At 40.2% G+C, this 23,408-nt stretch overlaps 5 protein-coding genes and 1 pseudogene across 5 annotated transcripts; 2 read left to right on the plus strand and 4 right to left on the minus strand.

Annotated features, from left to right (window-relative positions):
* The first annotated feature begins 2,647 nt into the window (after positions 1-2,647).
* On the plus strand, positions 2,648-7,163 carry LOC101302063. The gene is made up of 9 exons (XM_004297645.1): positions 2,648-3,184; positions 3,965-4,045; positions 4,162-4,644; positions 5,127-5,262; positions 5,458-5,620; positions 5,795-5,923; positions 6,072-6,266; positions 6,707-6,829; positions 6,914-7,163. The coding sequence occupies exons 1-9, from the start codon at positions 2,992-2,994 to the stop codon at positions 7,028-7,030; spliced, it is 1,620 nt and encodes a 539-aa protein (XP_004297693.1). The 5' UTR covers positions 2,648-2,991; the 3' UTR covers positions 7,031-7,163.
* A 512-nt stretch (positions 7,164-7,675) lies between these two features.
* LOC101312438 lies at positions 7,676-9,526 on the minus strand (annotated as a pseudogene).
* A 446-nt stretch (positions 9,527-9,972) lies between these two features.
* On the minus strand, positions 9,973-13,164 carry LOC101312724. Its single transcript, XM_004298554.1, has 6 exons — positions 13,015-13,164; positions 12,487-12,584; positions 11,264-12,308; positions 10,461-11,165; positions 10,235-10,371; positions 9,973-10,150 (listed from the first exon to the last, which is right to left on the minus strand). The coding sequence occupies exons 1-6, from the start codon at positions 13,162-13,164 to the stop codon at positions 9,973-9,975; spliced, it is 2,313 nt and encodes a 770-aa protein (XP_004298602.1).
* Positions 13,165-13,708: 544 nt separating this feature from the next.
* LOC101302351 (glycerol-3-phosphate 2-O-acyltransferase 6-like) lies at positions 13,709-15,635 on the minus strand. The gene is made up of 2 exons (XM_004297646.1): positions 15,024-15,635; positions 13,709-14,608 (listed from the first exon to the last, which is right to left on the minus strand). Exons 1-2 carry the CDS (start codon positions 15,633-15,635, stop codon positions 13,709-13,711), a joined length of 1,512 nt encoding a protein of 503 aa, XP_004297694.1.
* A 2,136-nt stretch (positions 15,636-17,771) lies between these two features.
* Positions 17,772-20,930, plus strand: LOC101313015 (probable beta-1,3-galactosyltransferase 19-like). The gene is made up of 7 exons (XM_004298555.1): positions 17,772-18,573; positions 18,749-18,981; positions 19,059-19,349; positions 19,473-19,601; positions 19,687-19,860; positions 20,520-20,627; positions 20,724-20,930. Exons 1-7 carry the CDS (start codon positions 17,772-17,774, stop codon positions 20,928-20,930), a joined length of 1,944 nt encoding a protein of 647 aa, XP_004298603.1.
* An 839-nt stretch (positions 20,931-21,769) lies between these two features.
* Positions 21,770-22,825, minus strand: LOC101313307. The gene is made up of 2 exons (XM_004298556.1): positions 21,917-22,825; positions 21,770-21,819 (listed from the first exon to the last, which is right to left on the minus strand). The coding sequence occupies exons 1-2, from the start codon at positions 22,773-22,775 to the stop codon at positions 21,770-21,772; spliced, it is 909 nt and encodes a 302-aa protein (XP_004298604.1). The 5' UTR covers positions 22,776-22,825.
* Between the last annotated feature and the right edge of the window lie 583 nt (positions 22,826-23,408).

A 23,408-nucleotide genomic window follows, 5' to 3' on the forward strand; every position in this document is an offset into this window, starting at 1 on the left:
AACCCCAATAGCTAGCCAGATCCATGATAAGTTGGCGTGCAACTTTACCGGCACGGCACGTGAGTCTACTCAACTAGTTCCCATATGATTTAATGGTGTCCATTTGCTCCAGAAATGCACATAACAAGAAACTGGTCAACCCTTGATTAGTTTATTATACCCATACAATGCCTCGTTCTGTTCTGTGATCCATGAATTCCATTTTGTTATATCTTTGGGGATACCAAGATGCCCTTAGGCAGAAGGAACCCAGCAGTACCAATTAAATTACTAAGTACTTGGAAACTGGGAACTATATAGGATTAGTATTACTAATGAAAGATACAAAGAGCTGGTTTGGAGTTGCTTTTAGGATATAGAAGCGCTTATAGGTCGACATCTTACATATTTAGAGCGATTTAAGCAAACATTTCTAAGAAGTTTTTGCAGTCGAGGATGTGTTTGCTTTGTTTGTTCTTTGCTATGGAACGTAGCTTAGTTTGGTAGTTCCCCAAACTTCAAGCCTGAAAAGACTACAAAAGTTAATCCAAGGAATAAACAAGCTGAAAAGAACCAAATATCCAGGCTTTTTCCAGCTTCACGTCTGGGGCAGACTCACCTAAATCTCTGGAGTAATACCCACTCCACTAAACTTCTAAACAATGAGGACTTTGATTCCATAAAGACATCTTACTCGTTAATTGCAATAGCTGCTTTAAGATTAAGCCTCTCTTAGCCTTCTTTTTTTTTTTTTTTTTGGTGGAGTGAGGCCTCTCTGGGTATGATCATGGGGTAGATTTGACGGTCTGCTAAAGGTTGAAAGAAAGAACCTGCTAGGTATTAAACAATGAGATGTGTAATCCTCAATTAAAAACGGCACACTATGTGTGCCATAGACCGTGGAACAAGTCATTAAAGATGTCTCCCTCTATTAACCACAAATGTACAGACGTCTAATAGTTTAAGTCACTCACTTTCAGGCCTAGATTCAAACTCCGATTACGATTCTAATATAAGAAACTCCCACATTCACATAGAGAAGGAAGAAGTGCTTTTGGTTCGACTCTCCGCGTTAACTTGCTTCCATACATCGCAATTGCTTGTAGTAGTTTTCGTTTTGCGCTGGTTTTCTGGGTTGGTTGGTAGTTGACTCTTATAAAGGGCAGTAATTGTATGTGACAAGAGCTAGCGAGTCTTGTCATATTCACATTGGTATCAAATAATTATCAGCTCATGTCTGTTTTGGTAAGACTGATATACACGTCCGCAGTAAAAATCAAAATTGAAGATGGAATAGTCATGTAGTCAGACTCATTTGGTTGGGGTGTAGTAATTGAAATAGTTGTGGCAGCAATGCCATTTGGTAAAAGAAGGTCGTGCAAGGCAATATGCCTGAAGAGGAGCCCTTCAAGGCCCCATTTTGAATATGATGTTAAATAGATTATTGATATGAGCTGTTGCTATCTCTAATCTGAACCATTTCCTCCTGGAAGTTTACGTGTTGGTGTTTGTATTCAATAAATTTGCAAGTTTGGAGCCACAGCTCTGTCGTTGTGAGCAAAATGAATGGGGTCCCTGCCAAGTCATGTACACCACATACAAGGCTAATTTGTACATCAAACATTTAAAGACTGTTCTATATTTTCCTGGTACTCAAGTCAAAGAGAGAGTAGGAGCAATTTTTCTCTCAATTTCTCTTTTAACAAATTTTTTGTTGTTGAAAATATCTATGTTAACAAATTAAGAATGTAGAATTCAATAAATGAGTTCCCATGTAAAAGAAATTAAGACAAGAGCTATAAATAGCAGTCACATATATAGCTAGTGATTGTGCAAATATGTTTCAGCCGATGATAGGTTCAATAACAATAATTGTCATTTGATACAAAAGATATCTTTGCGTTTGTGAATGATAAGCTAGTCTTGTGAGATCGAAACAATGATTAAAAATGAATCTCTAACGTTAACTTGATGCGTCAACTAATATCTGATATAGTGGTAATACATTGTCAAACATACCAATCGATCATGTCATTTTCACTTGGTTTACTTGCTTAATTGAGATATTAAACTAGTCGAGACAATAAACAAAAACAAAAAAGAGTTAAAAACGAAGATTTTTCCGGATGTTTTTTTATTAATAGTATCGAAACGTAATCAATTTTGGTAGGTGAGGATGAGTGGACAAAGAGTCGAGATCTCACAAGATGATTTTCCCCTCCATCCGCCATTACCAGAAAGTTGTTCTTCTTTTTGCATCTTTCCCTCTGTTTTATTCTGCCTTTATTTTCCATTACCAATTTTTCTCATTTTTAATTTTCCTTATAATGATTTTACTTTTACCCGAAAGAAGCAGTAGCTGTAACCAAAAAAGAAAAGAAAAGAAGAAGCAGTAGCAGTAGGCCAGTAGCCGACGTCTTCATAGTAATCGCCGAAACTGTACCACAGTGTCTGAGAATGTGACACTTCTGCACTGGACTACACAAAGACACAGTACAGGGGTACACACCCACCATATTTAACTTTCTACGTGAAAGTCTGCACTCGACCAAACCAAAATACTAACGTAAGCTAAACGCCAACGTCGAAACTCAGTGAAACAAACCACACGTTCACCTAAAGCAGAAACCCACATCGCGCCACGTGTCTCCCATTTCCGTTAGTGGGTCCCCTTCCCTGTCCCTCGTCCTCCTCATTCTTCTTCAATGGCCGCTACTATATAGATGCTTTGCTTTGGCTCTCGGGCTCTGGCTAACTGCCGTCACCGCTCTGGTTTTATTTTATTTTTTTGTTTTATTTTTGTTTGTTTGTTTTTGGTTGTTTTGGTGTAGTCAAATAAAAGCTCTCTTCTATAGCCTGTTTCTTTCGGGAAAACCAAAACAAACGGTAGCTAATAGCTTCTTCATCAGCTCTCTCTTTCTCTCGTTCTTTCTTTCATCGTTTTTGTGTTATAATTTGTGGAGGAGATGACGGCGGTGTGATCTCTGAGCGGCCGCCGGAAAGAGAGGTGGTATGGGGTCGTGTGTGTCGACGCCGGACCGGTGCGTCGGAAGGAGGCTGAGTTCCAAGAACAAGAGGAAGAAGAGTCGAAAAAGGTTGAAATCATCTCCGGCCAGGACTGCTCCGGTGTCGGAGGGATCGCCGGGAAAGTATGCCAGGTCTGCGGCAACTGATCGCTCCACCACCAACAACCGCACTTTCCAAGGTTTTTTTTTTTCTCTATCTCTGTTGCTGAAAATTTCTCAACCTTGGAGTTGTGATTTGTTTCTTTATTTTGGAATTTGGTTCATTCTTTGGTGATTGGTTTTTGGTAATTGGAGTTTTTGGTGTTTAGTGAGTAATTGAAAGAATGTGATTGGATGAAGTTGAGAGAACCTCATTAGTTGATACTTAACAGTTGATTGGTCAATTTAAGCTCTCTCTGCTTCTGTGTTGGTAGAAATCCTTTTCAGTTCTTTGTAATAGTTCTTGTGGGTACTACTTGAAATCTGTGTTGGGGTTTAGTTGATAGACAACTAGCTAACCTTTCAAATTCCTCACTTCTTAGTTCTTAGTATCATGTCTACATTGCTGGTGATGATTCAAATAATAGTACACTTGTTGGAATCTCCGTTGTTCACTCCTTTCCCTTGAGAAGTTAACAATGTTTATCTCCAGTCATCAAAGTCTCTGTATTCTGAAATGCATTACTCTTTAGAATGTCTTTCTGCATCTCTTTTTAAGTTATGTAATGTTAGTGCTAGGATTTTTCCGTGATGAGCTCACATAATTTCCTAAAAGTAACATTTCAATTTTCATTTTTGCTACCAATTTTTTTTCTTTTCTATTATTATAAATGACATGTGGGAACACATTTTCTCTGACAGACTAGGCAGGCTCTGGTGGAAATTTCTTATCAAGCATTCTAATTCTCTAATAACATGTTACTGTAAAGTTTTCTATGCCATTGCCTCTTGTAACTGTTATACCTGTTATGCATCCACAGAAAGTATTGAAGAAGCATGGTTTGATCCGGTTGCAATATTGGAATCTGACTGTGATGAAGATTTCCTAAGCGTACAGGATGGTAAAACCTTACAAATGTCTATTTTCAGTCAAATATGTCTGTATGTTTTCATCTTTCTCTTTGTTCTGATTAATTGATGTTCTTTGTTTAGATTACTAAACTGTTAATATTTGCAGATATCTTATCTCTTAATGGCTTTGAACGTACTTCTGTATCAAGTACTTCATCCGCAAAAGATGGCAATTATGGGGACTATATTATTCGCGATCTACATGCCCCTTCAATGGAGCAATTGCATAAAGCAGGGGATTTATCACCAGAAAATTCTGCAAACTCTATTATCGTGGCACAAAAGGGCAATAGACAAGTATTTAATGACGGTGATTCCCAAGCTAAATGTGATGATCATTCAACTACTGAAGCAAATCAACCTGTATTCCTTGATGAAATCTCCTCCTCCGTGGATGAAAGTTCTGCCAAGGAGGATAGTATATTGGATAATTGTGGGATTCTTCCAAGCAACTGTCTACCTTGTCTTGTTTCAACTGTTACCTCTGATGAAAAGAGACGTTCACTAAGCTATAGTCCACCAAGCGCAAGGAAAAAGTCTGCCTTAAAGCTTCCCTTCAAATTGAAAGAACATGCGAATGCAAGTTTATGTAAGAACCAAACTATCTTTGGATCTGTTCTAAATTCTAATCTATGATATGCAATTAGCAAACACATATAGGATCCTTATTGTTTTTATCATGCCGATGCATTTCTTTAATCTTCTGCCCAAGTCATGGTTTCATCCAGAAGTATAGCATTATGTTGCTCAGTGCTTATTTGCTTTGTGTTCTAGTCTCTAGCTTGAGGGTTGTCTCGGTGTATGGCCCTTTCCAAATAAAATTTTACTGTCAGATGATATGACTACATATGATGAATGTTGATGTTCTTTTCATACTTGGTTGAGCAACATTGATCTGTAGAATATTTTCTAGGATCTTTTGAAGTCCTTTGGCTCCTTCCCTAATCTTTTGTCGATTGTTAATTACAAGCAAACATGGTCATTAGTTTGGGTTTCAGTGATTGTACTACTGATAGTGTAAGCATATCCTTTTACAATCTATATAACTTATTCTTTTATGTATAATTCCAGTTTCGTCAAAGGTGATTCTAGAAAGACCAATAGCAGGTTCCCAAGTTCCTTTTTGCCCTATAGAAAAGAACATGTTCGATTCTTGGTCACAAATTGATCCAAGTACTTTCAAAATTCGAGGAGTAAATTATCTTAGGTAAGCTTCCAACAAAACTTTTTGATTGGTTTATGCACTCAAACATGTCCATATCTGCATTTCTCAAATAATCACATGCTAATGATCACTATTGTTATCCATCAAAATCTGAGATTCACCTATGGACTCCTGTAGACTGATCAGTTTTTCCACTACATTATTGAGCTTGTAAATTGATGCTATTCTTTATTGCAGGGACAAGAAGAAGGAATTTGCTGCGAACTATGCTGCATATTATCCATTTGGTCTTGATGTATTTTTGTCCCAGCGGAAAATTAATCATATTGCTCAGTTTGTGAAACTCCCTGCTGCTAGTACTTCTGGAAATCTGCCTGCTATTCTTGTTGTAAATGTACAGGTATTGTTGTCTCCCTCTTCCTGTGACTGTCACTGTCTATAGTTGCCCATCTTTAAGTTAGCTAAAATGGTTTTCAAGATACCTTCTGGTTAGTAAAATGAGATTTAAATGGCTCTGCTTCTAGAAGCTGTAAAACTCATTTATTCTGATGCCGTCTCTTTATGGATTCTACAGGTACCATTGTATCCCGCTGCAATTTTTCAGGGCGAGACTGATGGAGAAGGAATGAATTTCGTTTTGTACTTTAAGCTTAATGAGACATACTCAAAAGAACTTCCACCTCACTTTCAAGAAAGTATCAGAGTAAGATGGGGCGCCTTTAGCAATTTTTACTGCATCATCATTTTCTTCAGAATTTTTTCACTAAATATTATTTCTATCAGTCATGCCATTGGACAGTCGTCCCAGAATGAGGCCTGCTTTTACTCATACCCATGTTTCTTGTAACCAGAAATTAATTGATGATGAAGTCGAAAAGGTTAAAGGTTTTCCTGTGGATACAATTGCACCCTTTCGAGAAAGATTGAAGATATTGGGACGTGTTGTTAATGTGGAAGATCTTCACTTAAATACAGCAGAGAGGAAGCTTATGCAGGCTTACAATGAAAAACCTGTTCTTTCGCGACCTCAGCATGAGTTCTACTCGGTAAGTTATTTGATATTGCTTAAATTTTACTCCACCTCTAATGTAATCATTGGGGTAGTGGGTTATGTCTTATGATAATGAAGACGACTTGAAATCATCACAAAGCACTTGCAGTCTTATAATCTGCATACATTGTAATTATAATGTTTTATACTTTTATACATAGTAGCTTTGAATGACCATTACGTAGACCGAACTTTTACGGTTGTAGCTTCACATGCAACATTGCTGTAGTGCATCTTCAGTTGTATTATAACAAATATTCTTTCCTTTTGCTTGACCTTTTACAGAGAAAAGAAAAAGGAAATGGAGTTGAGAAACCTATAAAATTAGAAATGTCTAGTATGTTAAAGTCCTGCGTATTATATTTCATTTACAGTCCAGCATATCCTCTACATTTATATGCTTGTTTTCTTACTAACCACAATGAAAATTTCCAGGGAGAAAACTACCTTGAGATTGACTTGGATATGCACAGATTCAGTTATATATCTAGGAAAGGGTTTGAAACATTCCTAGATAGACTAAAGATCTGCATCTTGGATGTTGGCCTCACAATTCAGGTTTGCCCTATGATTCCTATCCTGTTTTTCATGCTAGCTTTTGAAAGATGTACATCTATACCTTATATCTGCCTTTCCAAACAGGGGAACAAACCCGAAGAGTTGCCAGAGCAGATCTTATGTTGTATACGGTTGAATGGAATTGACTACATGAACTACAATCAACTGGGGCTGATGCAAGATCCCCTTTTGACCCTGTAAGTTGTGGAACAGTGTAAATCTAAAATTTCATTAATAAAGCAAAAATTCAGGAAAAATTCTGTGTCATCCTGTGTGTAGAAAAGGAATCTCTCATATTCTGCAACGAATTGAGGCGACAATCCTTCATATGATTAAAGAACGCCAAAGTCAGGAGTTAAATAGACATAGCTATATCTCTCAATTCCCTACTGCTTAAGAAATAGGTTGCATAAATTACCAAGCTTTGATTGAATACTATCTCTCATGCGTCCTCAGAAGTCTGGTGGATGAAATGCTATCTCATTCTAGTTTGAACGATCAAATAGGCCATCTTCATGGAGCAACCTCCTCAAGTTATCAATATCCTTGTTGATGATTTGAGTGCAGTTCCTAGATGTAGGAAAGTTTGTAGTCTTGTACCTCAGTTTTTTTTGTTTTTTTGTTTTTGTTACAAGCTAGCTTTCTTTGAGTTTGCTTGGTCCCATGACCCCATCTATCGAAATAATGATAATAGAGATAATAATAATAATTATCAAGCAACACCTAGTAAAAAAAAATGCTGAAACGAGATTATTTGTTCTGTTCTTATTTGAATGAGCTACAAGGGATTTTCAATTTTGTTCCAAGCATCTTGTCATCAAAAAGGCTCCAAACACATGAAGGCGTTCATGTGTGCTTACAGGGCTTAAGAGGCTTTCCACATAGGCCTTTGTTTCCAGAGTAAGAGCTCTTTGAAAAGTCGCTCAGGGGTTTGCCCTCTGGGATTTTTCCCGCCAGAAGATTGTCTGACAAATCCAACTTCTTCAGTTTTCTCAACTTCAAAAACCCATTTGGAATTCTGTCGTTGAATTGGTTTTTCTGCAACTTGAGCGTCTCTAACTTGCTCAGATTTCCTAAGCTCTCTGGCAAGTTGAAACTTAACTTGTTGGAACTCAAATCCAAACTTTGAAGTGCCTTCAATCTCTCTACGGATTTTGGTATTTTACCTCGCAATATGTTGCTTGATAAATTGAGGAACTGCATGTCGTGCTGCGGTCTTTCACCAATTTGCTCAATTCCACTTGAGAAATTGTTATCAGATAGATCAACATGCTTCAGTGAATCATACGGGAATGACTACCTTATCTGGAACACTTGACTTATGGAGCCTGCTAGCTTGTTTGCATGGAGATCAATCACAATCAACTGATTCAAGTCAGTAATCGAGTCGGGGATCTTTGAAACAAGTGAATTTCTGGAGAGGTTTAATATGTTGAGCTGAGAAAAGTTTCCGATCCAAGTTGGTATACTTCCAGTAAGTTTGTTGTCAGATAAGTCTAGTTCTTCTATTGGAGCTTTCCGCAAGTACTCCGGGATTTCTCCTTGGATTCCACATCCTGCCATGTAAATCCTGGAAAGAGAAGGCAATTCCGCAACCCATTTCGGTATGGAGGAGAGGCATAAACGGTTAAATGACAGATCAAGTGTTTCAAGACTTCTAAGGGAAGACATCTCTGAAGGCAGTGGTCCTTGAATCAGATTATGAGAGATGTCGAACCACATAAGCTGAGAGAGCTGACCTATTGATTTTGGTATCTGGCCGGAGAATCGGTTGCCATTGAGGTATAGCTGATTCAAAGCCGATAGATTTCCCAAACTAGAGGGAATTGCTCCCTCAAGCTTGTTATCTGCTAGGGAAAGTCTATGGAGAGAGACCAAATGTCCCAAGGTGGGGGGTATTTTTCCAGTAAGATGATTGGTGTCCAAGGATACAAGTGAAATGGCAGTTAAATTAGCTAGTGAAGGTGGAATTTCCCCTACCAAAAGATTGCTTGAAAGATCAAGCTCTTTCAAGACCTTAAGCTGACCAATTCTCTGTGGTATATGACCAGTTAGAGAATTCCCATGAAGATCAAGATGAACCAGATTTGTCAAATTTGAAAATGATTCAGGTATACTACCCACAAATTGGTTTGAATGAAGAACTAGCAGATTTAGATTCTTAAGGTTCCCTAAGCTTGGTGGGAGTGACCCAGAAAACCTATTTCCATGCAGAACAAGTTCTTCAAGTTTTGACAGCTTACCAATGCTTTCTGGTATTGACCCACTAAGGCTATTGCCATTGAGAAAAAGCTTTCGGAGATTTGGGAGATGGAACCCTATGGATGTTGGGATTGTTCCAGAAAGACTAGTGAGCCCTCCAAGATCTATGACCTCTAGAGAGGATAGGAGTGTTATTGAATTTGATAACCGACCTTTCATTTCAGCTTGGACAGGAGCCTCCTCTGTGGTGATGAACCCTGGTAGATTGATCTCTGTGACCCTGCCTGTTCTATTGTCACAAGAAATGCCTTTCCACTTGCAACAGCTGGTTTCCTTGGACCAACTAGCTAGCCGGCCTCCAGTGTCGAATTGAATTCTAGACTTGAAAATGGTTAGGCCTTTCAAGTCATTGGAATTGCAGGCATTGCTAGTATTTCTTCCTTCTCCGATTGTTAAGATAGTGAAGAGTACAAGCCACAGCAGGTCAATCTTCATCATGTTTCTAGAGATTAACTCTTGGAAATTGAGAGTGGACTGAGCTTATATACTAGAGCAGAGAAACATGAAGAGTTGAGTTCTGGAATTTTGATTGAGCTTAAATACTAGAACAAAGATACATGTAAAGGTAAGTAGTCAAAGAACTCAGATTTTGTTTTTCTCTTTTTACCTCTTAGATTTTCTTCTTCACCCTTTACAGAGATTTTCTTCTCTTTCTACAGATTTTTTTTCTTTTACTTCAGATTGTGTAGTAATAAAAAGCATATCTGCCATGTCTCATATCTGTGACTGCACTACCATAAAAAGAAGTCAGCACAGTATTGCTAATTTGCCATCTTAATTTATCAGTGTATCCCCAAGTGACCAAACCACTCTTTTTCCACATTGTCACCCTATCAAATTTCGGAATTTAGATTTTAGTAAATAATAATATATGTAGTTAACTAGTGCTCTCTATACTGATGGGCAAGATTGGTCTCACTCCCATATGGAGATTTTCCGGACATTGAATAAGTGGGGCTGACACCATCGTCTTCTACATTGGTGAAGTTGGCTTTCCCAATCAACATTTTAATTGCAATTTGAGCAACTTCAGCAAACCAGTCATCTTCTGGTAATACACTGCGCAAAGAGAGCATTCAACCCGATGTTAATTAGAACAGCAAAGAGCGAATTAATATGAATGTGTCTATGCTAGTTTTATACCTGTAAGGATCTATCCCAGTAGCATGAACTGCTTCTATAGCTCGAGCAATGATGTTTTTAATAACTTGATGCAGATGTCGTGATAGGTATCTGCCTTGTGATGCAAATAGCAGCACAAACTGCATGTCTAAATAGAACTGAAAGCATATAGGTCAAACAAATGAGTGTTAGTAGTAACTTTGTATGAATGCAACAGATGAACAAGAAAGGGACTTTGATGCAGTACCTGTTGAAGTCCAAGAGGGCCTAATCGCCTAGGGCCCTCTTCTATTTCTGCCCAGAAATTTTGATCATCAGAGAGCCAAAGGATCACCGTCTCTGTGAGCCTCATTAATAATATAGTTGCAAACCTTTCCCTTCCCACAAACATATCAGTGGCAATGTTTGCCATCCTTGTCAGCTTGGCAAAGAGTTCCTGAAGAATTGGAGATGGGAACCATTCAGGTTCTATACTTCCATCCATACATGTGTACATTTGGGCATTGAGACGTGTATCCCCATCTTCTGTGAAGATGAGATCAAGGGCATGAAGTCTACAGAAACTATCTCTCAGCTGTTCAACGGAGCGCTGAAGCCGCCTTTTCCATTCTCTGCCTGGGTCTGGAATGCGGCTTTGTTTGTCTGAACCTCTCCTAGGGGTCATATCTGCCATCGTCCTGTTAGTTTGACCCTGCTGCAAAGGCAATAGCTTCATAGCAGCGCGCGGGAGCAACTCGTCTGCTAACAATGATGCATTAGCTAACAAAGCCATTTGTTGTGCTTCTGTCTCTGCCATGCTGACGATTATATGAACTTCTTCTTCGCTCTCCACGGCACCAGGTAGTGCATGGATCAACAAATTGACATAGGAGTTGAACACTTGTAGAACGCCTTCTAATGCTGGACCATCCAAATGTAGAGTCTCCAGGGGCGCCACATCCTCCAGAAGTTCCTAGATTGCAGAAACGTTGGCATGAATTAGTGAAGTTAAAAATCATGGAAGGATTACTCACTGTAGTGTAACAATAAAACCAAGATCAATCACCTTACCTGAACCATTGAATTGAATCTGTGAGCACTGCTTGAGAGTTTTGGCTGGTATGAACTTAAACTTGTAAGAGAGGAAGTAGAACCCGAAGGGCGTGCACCTATTGTTGGATGTAGAAGAAACCAATCATCCGCAACAGCTAATGCACTGCAACTTTGTTCAATTCTCCTTAAGTTGCAACTCAATGCCTGTTCAAGAAATGGCTTAAAGAGTCTCAACAGAACAGGAGAGAGGCACAATCCGCGAGATTCTAGCAAAGAACAGTGACCTAAGCATATGTGAATACACTCGGCTGCAACTCTTAGACTCCCAGCAGCTGCTGCTGATGCTAGAACATGCCTTTTTAAGAGAAGAGCATAAGCCTCTGTTTGTTTGACTGCCCATGTCACAAGCTCAGATGTATAAGCAGGGTCCTCACTGAAGGCCGCCAATGAGTCACTTGCTGCTTGTGCAATGAAGCGAAACACCAGTTGCGATAATGTAGTGATGTATGCTCCTCCATATGAAGTGGTTGTGGTGTTAAGGCTTTTCACATTCGACTGCAACTTCTGACAGTGAGAGCTAAGCATCAACGTATGCGCACGGGGACCATCCCCAAGCTTTTTGAGAGCTATAACAGATGATCGAAGCTCATCAGCGCGAGTTGAAGGCTGCAACATAGTCTCTGCAATTTGATCTACTAATCTTTGTCTCTGTTCATTGATGGTAGTCCGGAATGACAAGAATGCAGCTCGGGTAATACTCCGCTTATCTCTAGCATTTTCCACTATAAGCTCTCCTTCATCTAAGGCAGCCATAGCTTCATTTACTCTTCTTTCGGCCAATAGGACTTCGAGGGTGTCCACAAATTCTGCAAACCATTTTTCTGTCTCAGAAAGGTGCCTGTTTTCATCATATGTGTCCTCATCGTCATAATCATCATGAGCAGTAGATGTTGAATTAACTAAAACTCCATCAGATAAACCATGAACCAAAGCTGCCTGAGTAGATAGAAGATTTCTCATAGAAAGAAGTTGTCCCTCAAGATCAGTGATCTCCTTAGACGTACTGCAAATGATAACACATATAGATTAACTTAAAACTACATCATGGTATGAATTGGATGATGATGACAATCCCATTCTTCTTTTTGGGTTTAGTATCAAACATCTTCCAAACGTTAAGCTACCCCTTTGTTTCTACTTTGGAAATCGTTATGCATTCTAACCAGAAAAATAATCCTCACCGGATAAAGGCCGAATAGTTAGCATACACACTTTTACGCATTTCCTCGGCAGATGCCTTCTTTAGTTCAACAAGATAAGAGCAAAGGTTCTTTACTTCCTGTCATCACCATCAACACATAAAACCGTAAGCAAAAAAGAGCCTCTATCTGTTCTGACTTCTGAGGCAATGCATTTTAGTACTCATATAGCAATACTTATCTTTTTATTGAAGAAGTCTCAGAAACAAGAGCACATAAGTGAGCCTAATCATCATTGGCCAATCTAGTTTAACCTTAGTTTTGGCTTCAGGGATAACTTCTTGAAGAAAAGTTTTGACATCATCAATTCATATCATATAACCATATTCGGTTTGCCTTATCTATGATACTATGAAAATTCTAGCAGACATACAATTTAGCTCCAAAACATGAAATAATTAACTTCGAGTTTTTTTGTCAAAATTTATGCAAGAATATCAAAACCCTACTGGTTTTCAAAGCTCAATATTGATATCAAAATTAAGTGGTGGATGTTACATATTGATTTACCTTCTCAGTCATGGCGTGGCATTTGGCAGTGACAAAGTTATCTGGTTCGAACTGAGATTTTTTGAAGACCTTGAGCCTATCGCTGAGTGGTAGATGTGCTTCAAACTCCAAAGAGTTTCCTAGACCCATATGTTCAATCTTCGGCTCCATTGTTATTTAGTTATGCTTGAATAGCCAATCAACTTTCAATCAATTTGGAAAGCCTTGCCTGAGAACCAAATAGTTTCAACGTGATTCCATTTTGATCAGAGAGAATCAGAGAAAGAGAGAACCTGAACTGAAAAGAATGCGAGCCATTACAAACACGTAGAACTCGCTTGGTTTGTTACTATTGGATCTATCGTGAACGTTGCCTCAAAAATCAATCTATCATGCTTACCATTGGATCGATCACCATTCATGTATTTATTATTTGAAATAATAACCCTTCCGATCTATCTATTTATTTTTTCAAATTGTTTACCCGTAACTTTTGGTCGAATTGTGTTTGTTTTCCACCATTTCAGTGTAATCCTCTTTACATTATTAATGGAATTTCTTTTGGTATATATATTTGGACAGTAGAACTAGAGGGAAAATTGATGTACGTCTTGGCTCATCCCTGTCTTTTGTTTTTTGGAACATGACCCAAGTACATTATAGTATTGAGCACCATATAAAAAAGCTAGAAAAACCACAAGGAAATGAATCACAATTAGCACCCCATGACTTTGTTGGGTTGCAGCACAGGTTTCTCAACCACAGAGCCATCGTTGCCAGCAAGAGCTCTATACTTGTCTTTCCTTGTAAAACTAGTGATATCATACGAAAGGCTGGCCGCTATAACCCTCTGTATATAATTCGCTACCTCATGGCTCGACTTGCCCGCCCCACAAGTCAACTCCGCCGGCAGCTTGTTCAAAAATGTGACCTCATATTCCGGGCTAGGGTTCATGAAGAAGTAAAAAGGGTCCATCCCCTTCCACCCACGCGCCGTCGTGCCGTGGAACATGCTCATCTTGTTCACCATCGCCACCGGAACTAGCTCGTCGGTTAGCTCAGCGAAAAGTGCGGAGAATCTCAATAGAAACGGCTCCCGGCAGGTGGTACCCTCGGGGCATATTGCTAGGTCACCTTCTTCTAGAAGCTTCTTGATCATGGCGGCGTCTTTGGCGCGGTCGCGGTTGAGGCGGACGGTCTTGATGGGGGAGATGAACTCAGAGAGGCGAGAGACGGAGTAGGTGACGGCGGGGATGGGGCGGCCGAGGGCGGTGGAGAGGAAGATGGGGTCGAGGAGGGTGCGGTGGGAGCAGATGAAGAGGACACCGGACTGGCCGGTGGATTTTTTGGCGGGAGGGGGTGGGGTGCCCTTGACAGTGACACGGACGCCGAGGGCCCAAAAGGCGTAGTAGACGAGTGGCATGGGGAGGAGGGAGCCGGCGGCGATACGGAGGCAGGCGAGGAAGAAGCCGATGGGGAGCCAGAGGATGGTGAGGAGGGCAGTGAGAGGTTTTGGCTTCTGGACTAGGCGGCCGTCGTGGAAGACTATGGGCTTAGGGAGCTTTTCTCTCGTCACTGCTTCCACTTTAGGGTTTGCCGGAACCATGTAACCCTCCTGAAATTCATACATGCTCAATCTTGTTATGATTATGATATATAATAGCTAATAAAAAGCTAAGAGATACAGACTTAATTAGTAAAGTTGTGACTACGTACGTACATTACGATTGCAAAGCATATGCTGTTCTAGGGCTTTAGATTTTCTCGAAATAGCAATCTCATTTTATTTGTCATTCATCCATTGTTAAGTTTAGAGTTAGCTTTCAGATCGATTATTAACTTTGCTGAGTTTATATACCACAAATTATATATATCATGTTCAAGCAGTATCTTAGCATATACAACATGTGTGTCAGTTAAGTTAGAACTCCTAGACTCCTTGTATATATAGTTCATAGCATCCAACTAATTTAAGCTAATATATGGTATGTGTCACTCATATGGTTTAAGCATATAATTAGATGACGAACCTTGCAAAGTTCCATGAAAGGAATATCAGTGTGCCTGTCTCCAAGCCCAATCTCTGGCTGTACATCTCCAAAAGCCTTCTTAAGAGCATCAGCCTTCTTCTCTGCTACAAGCACACCAGGTGGTGAAACAAAGCCAGTTGCTTTACCTTTGTAGGTTGCAATTTCAGTCCCCAAAACAGTTTCAAATCCAAGGAAATCTTTACAAAACGCTTCCACCATAATCCTAGGGTTGGCAGTAAGAATACACCGCTTCTCACACGCCGAGAGCACCCGCCACGACTCGGGGTGAATGTCACTCGAGTAAAACTTAGGCAGCACGGCACGCGCCACCGATTCTATCTCAGACACCCTCACACCGGCAAATGTTGCGAAGATGAGAACTTGGATTCCGGCAGACTCAGATACGAAGTAATAGAGGAGTCCAGCTAATGGGGAGACCAAGAGCAAGAATAGGAGCCTCAAAATCCCACCGACCTCAAAAGCAATGAGAGCAAAGTAAGGAAAAGAGCTGCGGCCTCTTAGCAAGGTCCCGTCCATGTCCGCAACCACCGTGTGGTTCTCTCGGCCATTCGATGAGCATTTGTTGACGGTTGGGAAGGTGGTTATAGCCATATTGTGGCCTTGATTGGATTACTACTACTAATTAGAAGTTAGAGCTGGCTAACTTTTTGAAAAAGAAACCAATACATGCCAAGTATATATAGCAGGAAGAGATGGTTTATCTGAAAGAACATCAGACTAATGTCGACAGTGTATGTTCAAGAAGAGACGAAGGAAGATTTGGTAAATGAGAACAAAGACAACATATCCAAAAGGGTTTTGACACGCAGACAGCTTAGATATTGGTATGTTCGAGGGTAGAACACTCTTGTTTTTGGAGTAGAAGGGAATCGATGGAATATCAAGGTCTGCGAAATTTGGTACTGTCTTCTTTGTTTGCATCGCCCATTTCTTGTTTGATTGCTCATAATAGTACAAGTAGCTAAATGGAATGAGTAGTCTGGTTTGCAACTCCTCTCACGTTTTGCGTACATATTATGATTGTTAATTATCATCCCGGGCCTTCCTTCTTTGAATTATATATGGATAGCATTTTCAAGTGTCTTTTTCAATATATGTTTTTTGTTGGCTGTAGTTGTCTTTCAAATAAATATAATCCACCGACATAAATGGGTTGAAGTGGCCAGCAATGTCGTCAGTAACAATGATTTTTTGTGACAAAAAAATATCGAATTAAGAAGATAGTTTATGTTGCTGGGGAGAAAATGTTCTTAGAAGTCTCATTTATGCTTAATCTGCATTACTAGAAGGTTGAGAAGGTTGTGTTTTATTGTCAAAAAATCAGAATAGGCAATCACTCTGAATTTGGATTCCTCCAGATGATCACTTAAGCTTGCGCCTAACCTTTCAATCGTACCTCTTACGCACATTAGACTTCAAAATTTTACTTCATTTCCTCTCTCGTTGGCATAACAAATCTTAGACATAATTGTAAAAGAACAAAAGAAAAAAAAGTAATGATTGTTAACGGCCGATCGAGTTAGAGAGGGTCTACGACCTTGCCCTAAGTCAGCTAATGTATGTGTTGGCAGAGTGACGATAGATAATTGGATGGTAAATGCGGAGTTATTGAAAAAAGAGAATGATACATTTTTTTTTTGTTTTTGTTTTTTTGAGAATCTAAATGATACATCTTATATGTGAGGAAATAGGTGAACTTCAATTTTCTCTTCGATACGGGACTGATATGCACTGATATTAGCCTTCTCAAGCTTCTATTGGGCTGCCTTGGTGTCTAGCATAAGGGCGTCATAGCAGCTATGAAGCAAAACTTGATGTCTAGCGGAAGCTCTCAATGTCACCTTATCAGGAGTGAGACCAGTTTATGTTTGTGTGGAAAATGAGTGTCAATAGAAAAATAAGGTGTACGTGTGAATATCATCATCCTTATAAGATCAAAATAACAAGTCTTCATGCTTGAAGTTTAACTCATAGGTTTGCATCCGCTAGACACCAAGTTTACATACATACATGATCACGTTTAGGATAATTAGTGGATCCGGCTTATCTACTTTATTATTATTACAATCAGTTATTTAATTACAAACATACTATATGAATTTGTTTGACCCTCATCATAGACTGAGTATGTGAATCGAAAAAAATAATAGGTGAATAACACCTAAAGTCTTCTCGCTAACGAGTAAGACCACAGAAAGTTAGAAACAATCTCAATAGTGGTCAATATATTCTAAATCTTGTTAATAGAAATTTAATATTGACCTCATTAAACTAGTAACTGAAAAAGGATGAGAAATTTCATTGGAATATAAAAGGAAGCAGAGAGAATGAAATGTTGACCAGCATATTAATTTTCATTAACATTTCAAAATACTCTTACCTAGTACCTTTAACGTGACCTACCCGACACCGTTTTAATTCTATTTCGGAACTCCGCTCCTCTACGACGCCGTTTGCCTCTTCTCCTTCCTACATAAAGCGAGCGAAACGCTCGGCTGCAACGGACCGACCTGAAATCTAAATATTATTTTTATTTCCTTTTACGGCTCACAACTTTCAAACCCGGTCGCCAGACACTATACTCCAAAACAAGCAAAGCAAAGCTCATCTCATTTCTTCTTTGCCAACACCACACTTGAGTGTCAGACACAACATTTATCAGATACTGAGCTAAGACCCTCTTTCTCAACCTCCCCAATTCCATTTCTGAGGGGCATTTCGGAAACAATGAAGCGACGCAAGTTCGACCCAGTGTCGCTGTCCCACACTCGCCTCAGATTGCTTCAAATGCTAATGGCCACACTCTTGGTTTACTTCCTAATTACCAGCTTCGACACCCACTGGGATTCCGGCGACGAAAACGACGCCCCGTTCGAGCTGCTCAGCGACACGTCGTTGCCCACCCAAGGCCCGCTCCGTGATTCCCCGCGGATAATGCGGGAGTCAAAGAGAGTCTCGGGTTTGGTCTTCGAGGAGAAGAAGAAGAAGAAGAAGACCGGTTTTGACGGAAATGCGAGTAAGGCGGGCGGAGTTCACGCGCTTCACGAGGCCGCCGTGGAGGCGTGGCGAGCTGGGAAGAAGCTCTGGGCAGAGATAGAGTCCGGAAAAGTTGAGCTAGACAACAACAACAAGTACGAGAACCGGTCCGACCCGTGCCCGCATTCGTTTTCGGTGTCCGGGTCCGAGTTTCGCGCCCGGAACCGGGTGATGGTGATCCCGTGTGGACTGACGCTGTGGTCGCATGTGACGGTGGTGGGGACGCCGCGGTGGGCCCACCCGGAATATGATCCGAAGATTGCGGTGTTGAAGGAGGGAGCTGGGGCGTTGATGGTGTCGCAGTTTATGATGGAGCTGCAGGGCTTGAAGAATGTGGAAGGGGAGGACCCGCCGCGAATATTGCATTTCAATCCGAGATTGAAGGGGGATTGGAGTAACAAGCCGGTCATCGAACAGAACACTTGTTACCGCATGCAATGGGGGTTGTCGCTTCGCTGCGAGGGCTGGCGGTCCCGGGCTGATGAAGAAACCGGTAGGTTTAGGTTGGTAGACGTTTTGTTTTTCCCTTTTGTTTTTGACATTTTTGATAGGGAAGGTTTGGAAGGTTGTACATTGGTTTTGTGAGGAGTGTTAGGTACATAGGTTGTTAGTGTCACACTTTTGCTGATGCTGTGATTTTTAATATTATTATTTTTTGGTTAATGTAGTTGATGGACAAGTGAAATGTGAGAAGTGGATTCGTGACGATGACGATCAGTCTGAAGAATCGAAGGCCATATGGTGGTTGAACAGGCTGATAGGAAGAACAAAGAAGGCGACTGTAGACTGGCCGTACCCTTTTGTTGAGGGCAGGATGTTTGTTCTCACCTTGAGTGCCGGTTTGGAAGGTTACCATATCAGCGTTGATGGTAGACATGTCACTTCCTTCCCTTATCGCACGGTGAGTAGCGTTCTTGTATTGTGATGCATTGTGATCAAATGCAGGATATGTTACAAATTTGTTTGCATCGTTGACAGGGATTTGTTCTGGAGGATGCCACTGGACTGTATGTAAATGGAGATGTTGATGTGCACTCTGTCTTTGCTGCCTCCTTACCTACATCACATCCTAGTTTCGCTCCACAGATGCATCTTGAGATGGTTACTAAATGGAAAGCTCCACCTCTTCCCTATGGGCGTGTGGAGTTGTTCCTTGGCATTCTTTCGGCTGGCAACCATTTTGCTGAGCGGATGGCTGTGAGGAAGTCTTGGATGCAGCATAAGTTAGTCAAGTCTTCACGAGTTGTTGCACGTTTTTTTGTAGCATTGGTAAGAGTGATCGCAGAATGCATCTATTGCTTTATGATACAAGCCTTTAGGTTTATATTATACCTACTTATGTATTAGTTCTATGTCAAAGATGTCACAGCTTTTGGATTTACATTTTGACAGCATGGTAGAAAGGAAGTAAACGTGGAGCTAATGAAAGAAGTAGAGTATTTTGGTGACATTGTTATAGTTCCTTACATGGATAACTATGATCTTGTAGTACTGAAGACTATAGCAATTTGTGAATATGGGGTAAGTTTTAGGTAAAAACTTCAGTCAGCTGTTTGTGGTTTCCTTACAGAAAATACTTAATCTCAATTTATATGGTGCTTTACAGGTTCGAACAGCGCCTGCAAAGTATATCATGAAATGCGATGATGACACCTTTGTCCGGGTGGATGCTGTGCTCAAGGAAGCACGAAAAGCGCGTAAACATAGAAGCCTATATATAGGAAATTTGAACTACCACCACAAGCCTCTTCGTTTTGGTAAATGGGCAGTGACATATGAGGTATGAATTATTCTGCTCTTATCCATGAACTTGATGTGCAACTTATACAGTTTATATAAGGGTCCTCTCCAATTAGTTAGAAATTCTGGTTTTTGACGCTCTAATTGTCCTTTATATTCTGAGCAGAGAACCTCAGTTGTTGTGACTAACTTTTTCTGTTCTTATTATAAAGGACAACTATACAAACTGAGATGTTTATTAGTTTCTCTTCTCATGCTTAGTTTGGATTGATTTTATGTGTCACATGTTAGTATGCTTTCTTATAACTTATAAATTCCTCTTAGTTAAGTGAGTGGCTTTGATTAGACTTATTCGAGTATTATTCTTCACTTCAAAAGTTCCAGAAATCTAGCACCACAATTTTTTGGAAAAAAAAAAAATGAACGAATTGGTATTACTTCTGAGAATGCCCTTCCTGAGGATTTTAGAAATTTGACATCCATATATTTTCATCAAACTCTCTAGCTTTCTCTTTGAATACTTCACTTGGATATCTTATCTACCTGATTACCATTGGCTATTGCATGGAACATTGTATGTAACTAGTTTTGAAATTGGTAGGATAGTAAAGTATTTAGCTCCTGCCAATTTGTATAGAATTAATATATTTGTGTCATGAACGATCTCTCATCTTTATGTTCTTCCTTGGCGAGCTCCAGGAATGGCCAGAAGAAGATTATCCAACCTATGCAAATGGTCCAGGATACATTATCTCCTCCGATGTAGCAAAATTCATCCTATCTGAGTTTGAAAAGAACAAGTTGCGAGTATGTTATATTGATTACTATCTATTATTTTGAAGACAGTTGAAGGTCAGGGCTTTGCTTATTTATGTATGAAACTAATGTCCAAAACTTGTGCAGTTGTTCAAGATGGAAGATGTGAGCATGGGAATGTGGGTGGAGCAGTTCAACAATTCTAGACCAGTGAAGTATGTGCACAGTTTGAAGTTCTGCCAACATGGGTGCATTGAAGACTATTACACTGCACACTACCAATCCCCAAGGCAGATGATATGCATGTGGGGAAAATTGCAGGACGGGAAACCCCAATGCTGCAATATGAGATGACCATGGTACAATAGAAATTTTCTTTATCCTTATAATACAGTGAATTGGAGAAAGTATACACAGAGAAAACAAGTTTTGCAGTCAATACTAGAATAGCTCTGTAAATATTCATTGCGGGTTAGTTATTTACAGCGAAGCTGCTGAGCCCTTTTCGGAATCCCTTCAATTTGTGCATCTTCTCACTCCCTAATGTGATCATCTTCGTAAGAAAGCTGATTATAAACAGCGAGGTTTGGTCTTTCTCGTTTTCTGGGTTTAGGATTCAGTCCTTGTATCTTAACGACAGATACAGGAGAGCCCTTTTCACAAGAGAAAAGGAGCTTTGGAGTATGTTAATTGTACAGCAAGTTACCAAGGATCTTCTTTAGTACCGGATTTACTGCTCTGCTCCTCTAGAATGTTACACACTTAAAACTGTTAAACATGAGCCTTCTATATTGCACTGTGGACTGTGGAGCGTACCATAAAGCGTTCGGAGATAAAGATGGAACATTCAGAACAAACAAAAAGCCATCGTTCTTAGTGGGTAATAGTGCAGCTATAAAGAAGGAACCCAATTCCCATAATCTTCTCTTTTATTTATGCGAACGTCATTCCCTATCGCTTTAAAGTTGTACCAACTCAATCCCTGGGTTATTTTAGGTTCAAGATAGTATATGCTCGACGGTAGTGCTTTCAGACTGTCACTGCCCGTGAACCCACCGGGCCGAAGAGAACATTGAACATAATTATAAGCCTTTATACACACATTGTGGACATCTAATATACTTATTACATGAGAACAAGGGAAAAAAAGGAAGTCGAATCTCAGCATTGCATTTCATTAACAATCTACTGATCTACAAGAGTACTGAAACCAATAGCCATGCCAAACAATAGAGCCAGATCCCTGCAAGAACAGCAAGACAACATGAGCAATCAAATTAGAGAAACAATTTAAATCAAAGAAGGGTAGAAAGTGAAGTATATGCTAGATATATATTTACCTGCAGAGTGCCAAGATGGAATAAGCCTCGAGCCATAACTATAGGACGATCCAAAGTAGCAATCGTTTGTAGTGTTCAAACCATTCGGACAGTTACAGATGAACGAGTTATAAACTCCATAGTACCCACAAACCCCATTACTCCTCTCACAACTAGAACACGAACTCGGATACTCATTGTTCACGTTGAACTTATACTTGAGCGCTATCCCATACTTCCAACTATTAGGGTCGGATTCACGGCCATTGAAGCTGTAAAAACCAGAGTAAGAGCTGCATTGTAGCTTCTGCAAGTCCATCTCGAAAGCCGGCCCGAGATCCACCGGCGTGTAAACGCAACACGTGGAGATTGGGAGATTGATGTAACTTATTGCCCTGCATGAATACAAGAAGCTGCAGATGGGTGAACCTTGGTTGTCACAAAGAGAGAGCTTGGAGTTGTCGTTGCTGTATAGGCTGCCGTTGGATGATGACGACGTGGAGCAGTCGAGCAAGGCGAAGATGCTGTCGTCTTGGAAGGTGAACGGCGCGTCGTAGTTGAGGCCGAAGCCTTTGCTGGGTTGAGTGCAAGAGCAGGTGGACATGGAAGGGTCGGAGATGTAGAGGACTTGTTTTGTGTAGTCTATGTTGGTGATGGGGTAGGATCCGGTGTGGGTGGTGAAGGTGAGCTTGTCTTGGTTGCATGTCACGGATTGGTGGAAGCGCGGGTCGCCGCAGCCGGCGTCACTGCCGAACGGGAATCTGAGAGGGATTTTGTCGCAGGATCTTTGGCAGATTTGGGATGTGATAGAGGAGGGTAGGGTAAGGAAGGTGAAGATGAAGGAGGTGATCACAGTAGTTGAAGGATGACTAAGCTTCATTTTTGTGACTATAGGATTGAAGGAGAGAGATGAAGTCACAGTATTGAAGAGTGTGTGAGAAGTGAACTTTAGTGAGTTGGTATATATAGGAAAGTTGTCTGTAGTTAGCTTGCTTGATGTACATTAATCGGAAATCATACACAATTTAACAATATTTTCAACATTTTTTTTACATAGATACTTAACATGGTAACAAAGTCTTATTTATCGTAACCATAATCACTACGTCTACAAGTGATCGAGAGTTGTTGAGAGTCTAAGTGTGGAACTGCATACTTAAGTGTGGCCTAGAAACGATTAAAAAAAATTGTTCGAATATTCCTGACTTGCAAGTATGCGCGCAGTTAGCCGCAGAGCCTAATATGTATATATAAAATGAAGTGGACGCAGCTAGCTTAAGTAGTGAGTGATCACTTTTTGGAAGAGGAACTTGGGATCTCGTCACTTTCGGTGTTGGGGTGGCTACTAGCTGGTTGAGCTTTTGATCATGTCCATGCTTTTTCCTATTATTAGATGCCTTGTTTCCACTGCTAGATAGCTCTCTCTATCTCTCACACACACATGAGACTTCCTTGTTGTGCTACAACCAATATACTTGGTCATTTGAGCTTTCTTGGGATCTTATATAGTTTC

This window comes from Fragaria vesca, linkage group LG4 (assembly GCF_000184155.1).
Source record: "Fragaria vesca subsp. vesca linkage group LG4, FraVesHawaii_1.0, whole genome shotgun sequence".
Lineage (NCBI taxonomy): Eukaryota > Viridiplantae > Streptophyta > Magnoliopsida > Rosales > Rosaceae > Fragaria > Fragaria vesca.

Coding starts and splice junctions, on each gene's coding strand:
- LOC101313307 (XM_004298556.1), bottom strand. CDS start 22,775: ATGAAGCTTAGTCATCCTTCAACTACTGTGATCACCTCCTTCATCTTC. Junction 21,820..21,916: donor TCCATCTTGGCACTCTGCAG/GTAAATATATAT, acceptor CTGTTCTTGCAG/GGATCTGGCTCTATTGTTTG.
- LOC101312724 (XM_004298554.1), bottom strand. CDS start 13,164: ATGGAGCCGAAGATTGAACATATGGGTCTAGGAAACTCTTTGGAGTTT. Junction 12,585..13,014: donor GCCACGCCATGACTGAGAAG/GTAAATCAATAT, acceptor TGGTGATGACAG/GAAGTAAAGAACCTTTGCTC. Junction 11,166..11,263: donor GATTCAATTCAATGGTTCAG/GTAAGGTGATTG, acceptor TCTGCAATCTAG/GAACTTCTGGAGGATGTGGC.
- LOC101313015 (XM_004298555.1), top strand. CDS start 17,772: ATGAAGCGACGCAAGTTCGACCCAGTGTCGCTGTCCCACACTCGCCTC. Junction 18,574..18,748: donor CCGGGCTGATGAAGAAACCG/GTAGGTTTAGGT, acceptor TGGTTAATGTAG/TTGATGGACAAGTGAAATGT. Junction 19,602..19,686: donor TAGCAATTTGTGAATATGGG/GTAAGTTTTAGG, acceptor GGTGCTTTACAG/GTTCGAACAGCGCCTGCAAA.
- LOC101302351 (XM_004297646.1), bottom strand. CDS start 15,635: ATGGCTATAACCACCTTCCCAACCGTCAACAAATGCTCATCGAATGGC. Junction 14,609..15,023: donor CTTTCATGGAACTTTGCAAG/GTTCGTCATCTA, acceptor TATGAATTTCAG/GAGGGTTACATGGTTCCGGC.
- LOC101302063 (XM_004297645.1), top strand. CDS start 2,992: ATGGGGTCGTGTGTGTCGACGCCGGACCGGTGCGTCGGAAGGAGGCTG. Junction 4,645..5,126: donor ACATGCGAATGCAAGTTTAT/GTAAGAACCAAA, acceptor GTATAATTCCAG/TTTCGTCAAAGGTGATTCTA. Junction 5,924..6,071: donor ACTTTCAAGAAAGTATCAGA/GTAAGATGGGGC, acceptor TCTTGTAACCAG/AAATTAATTGATGATGAAGT.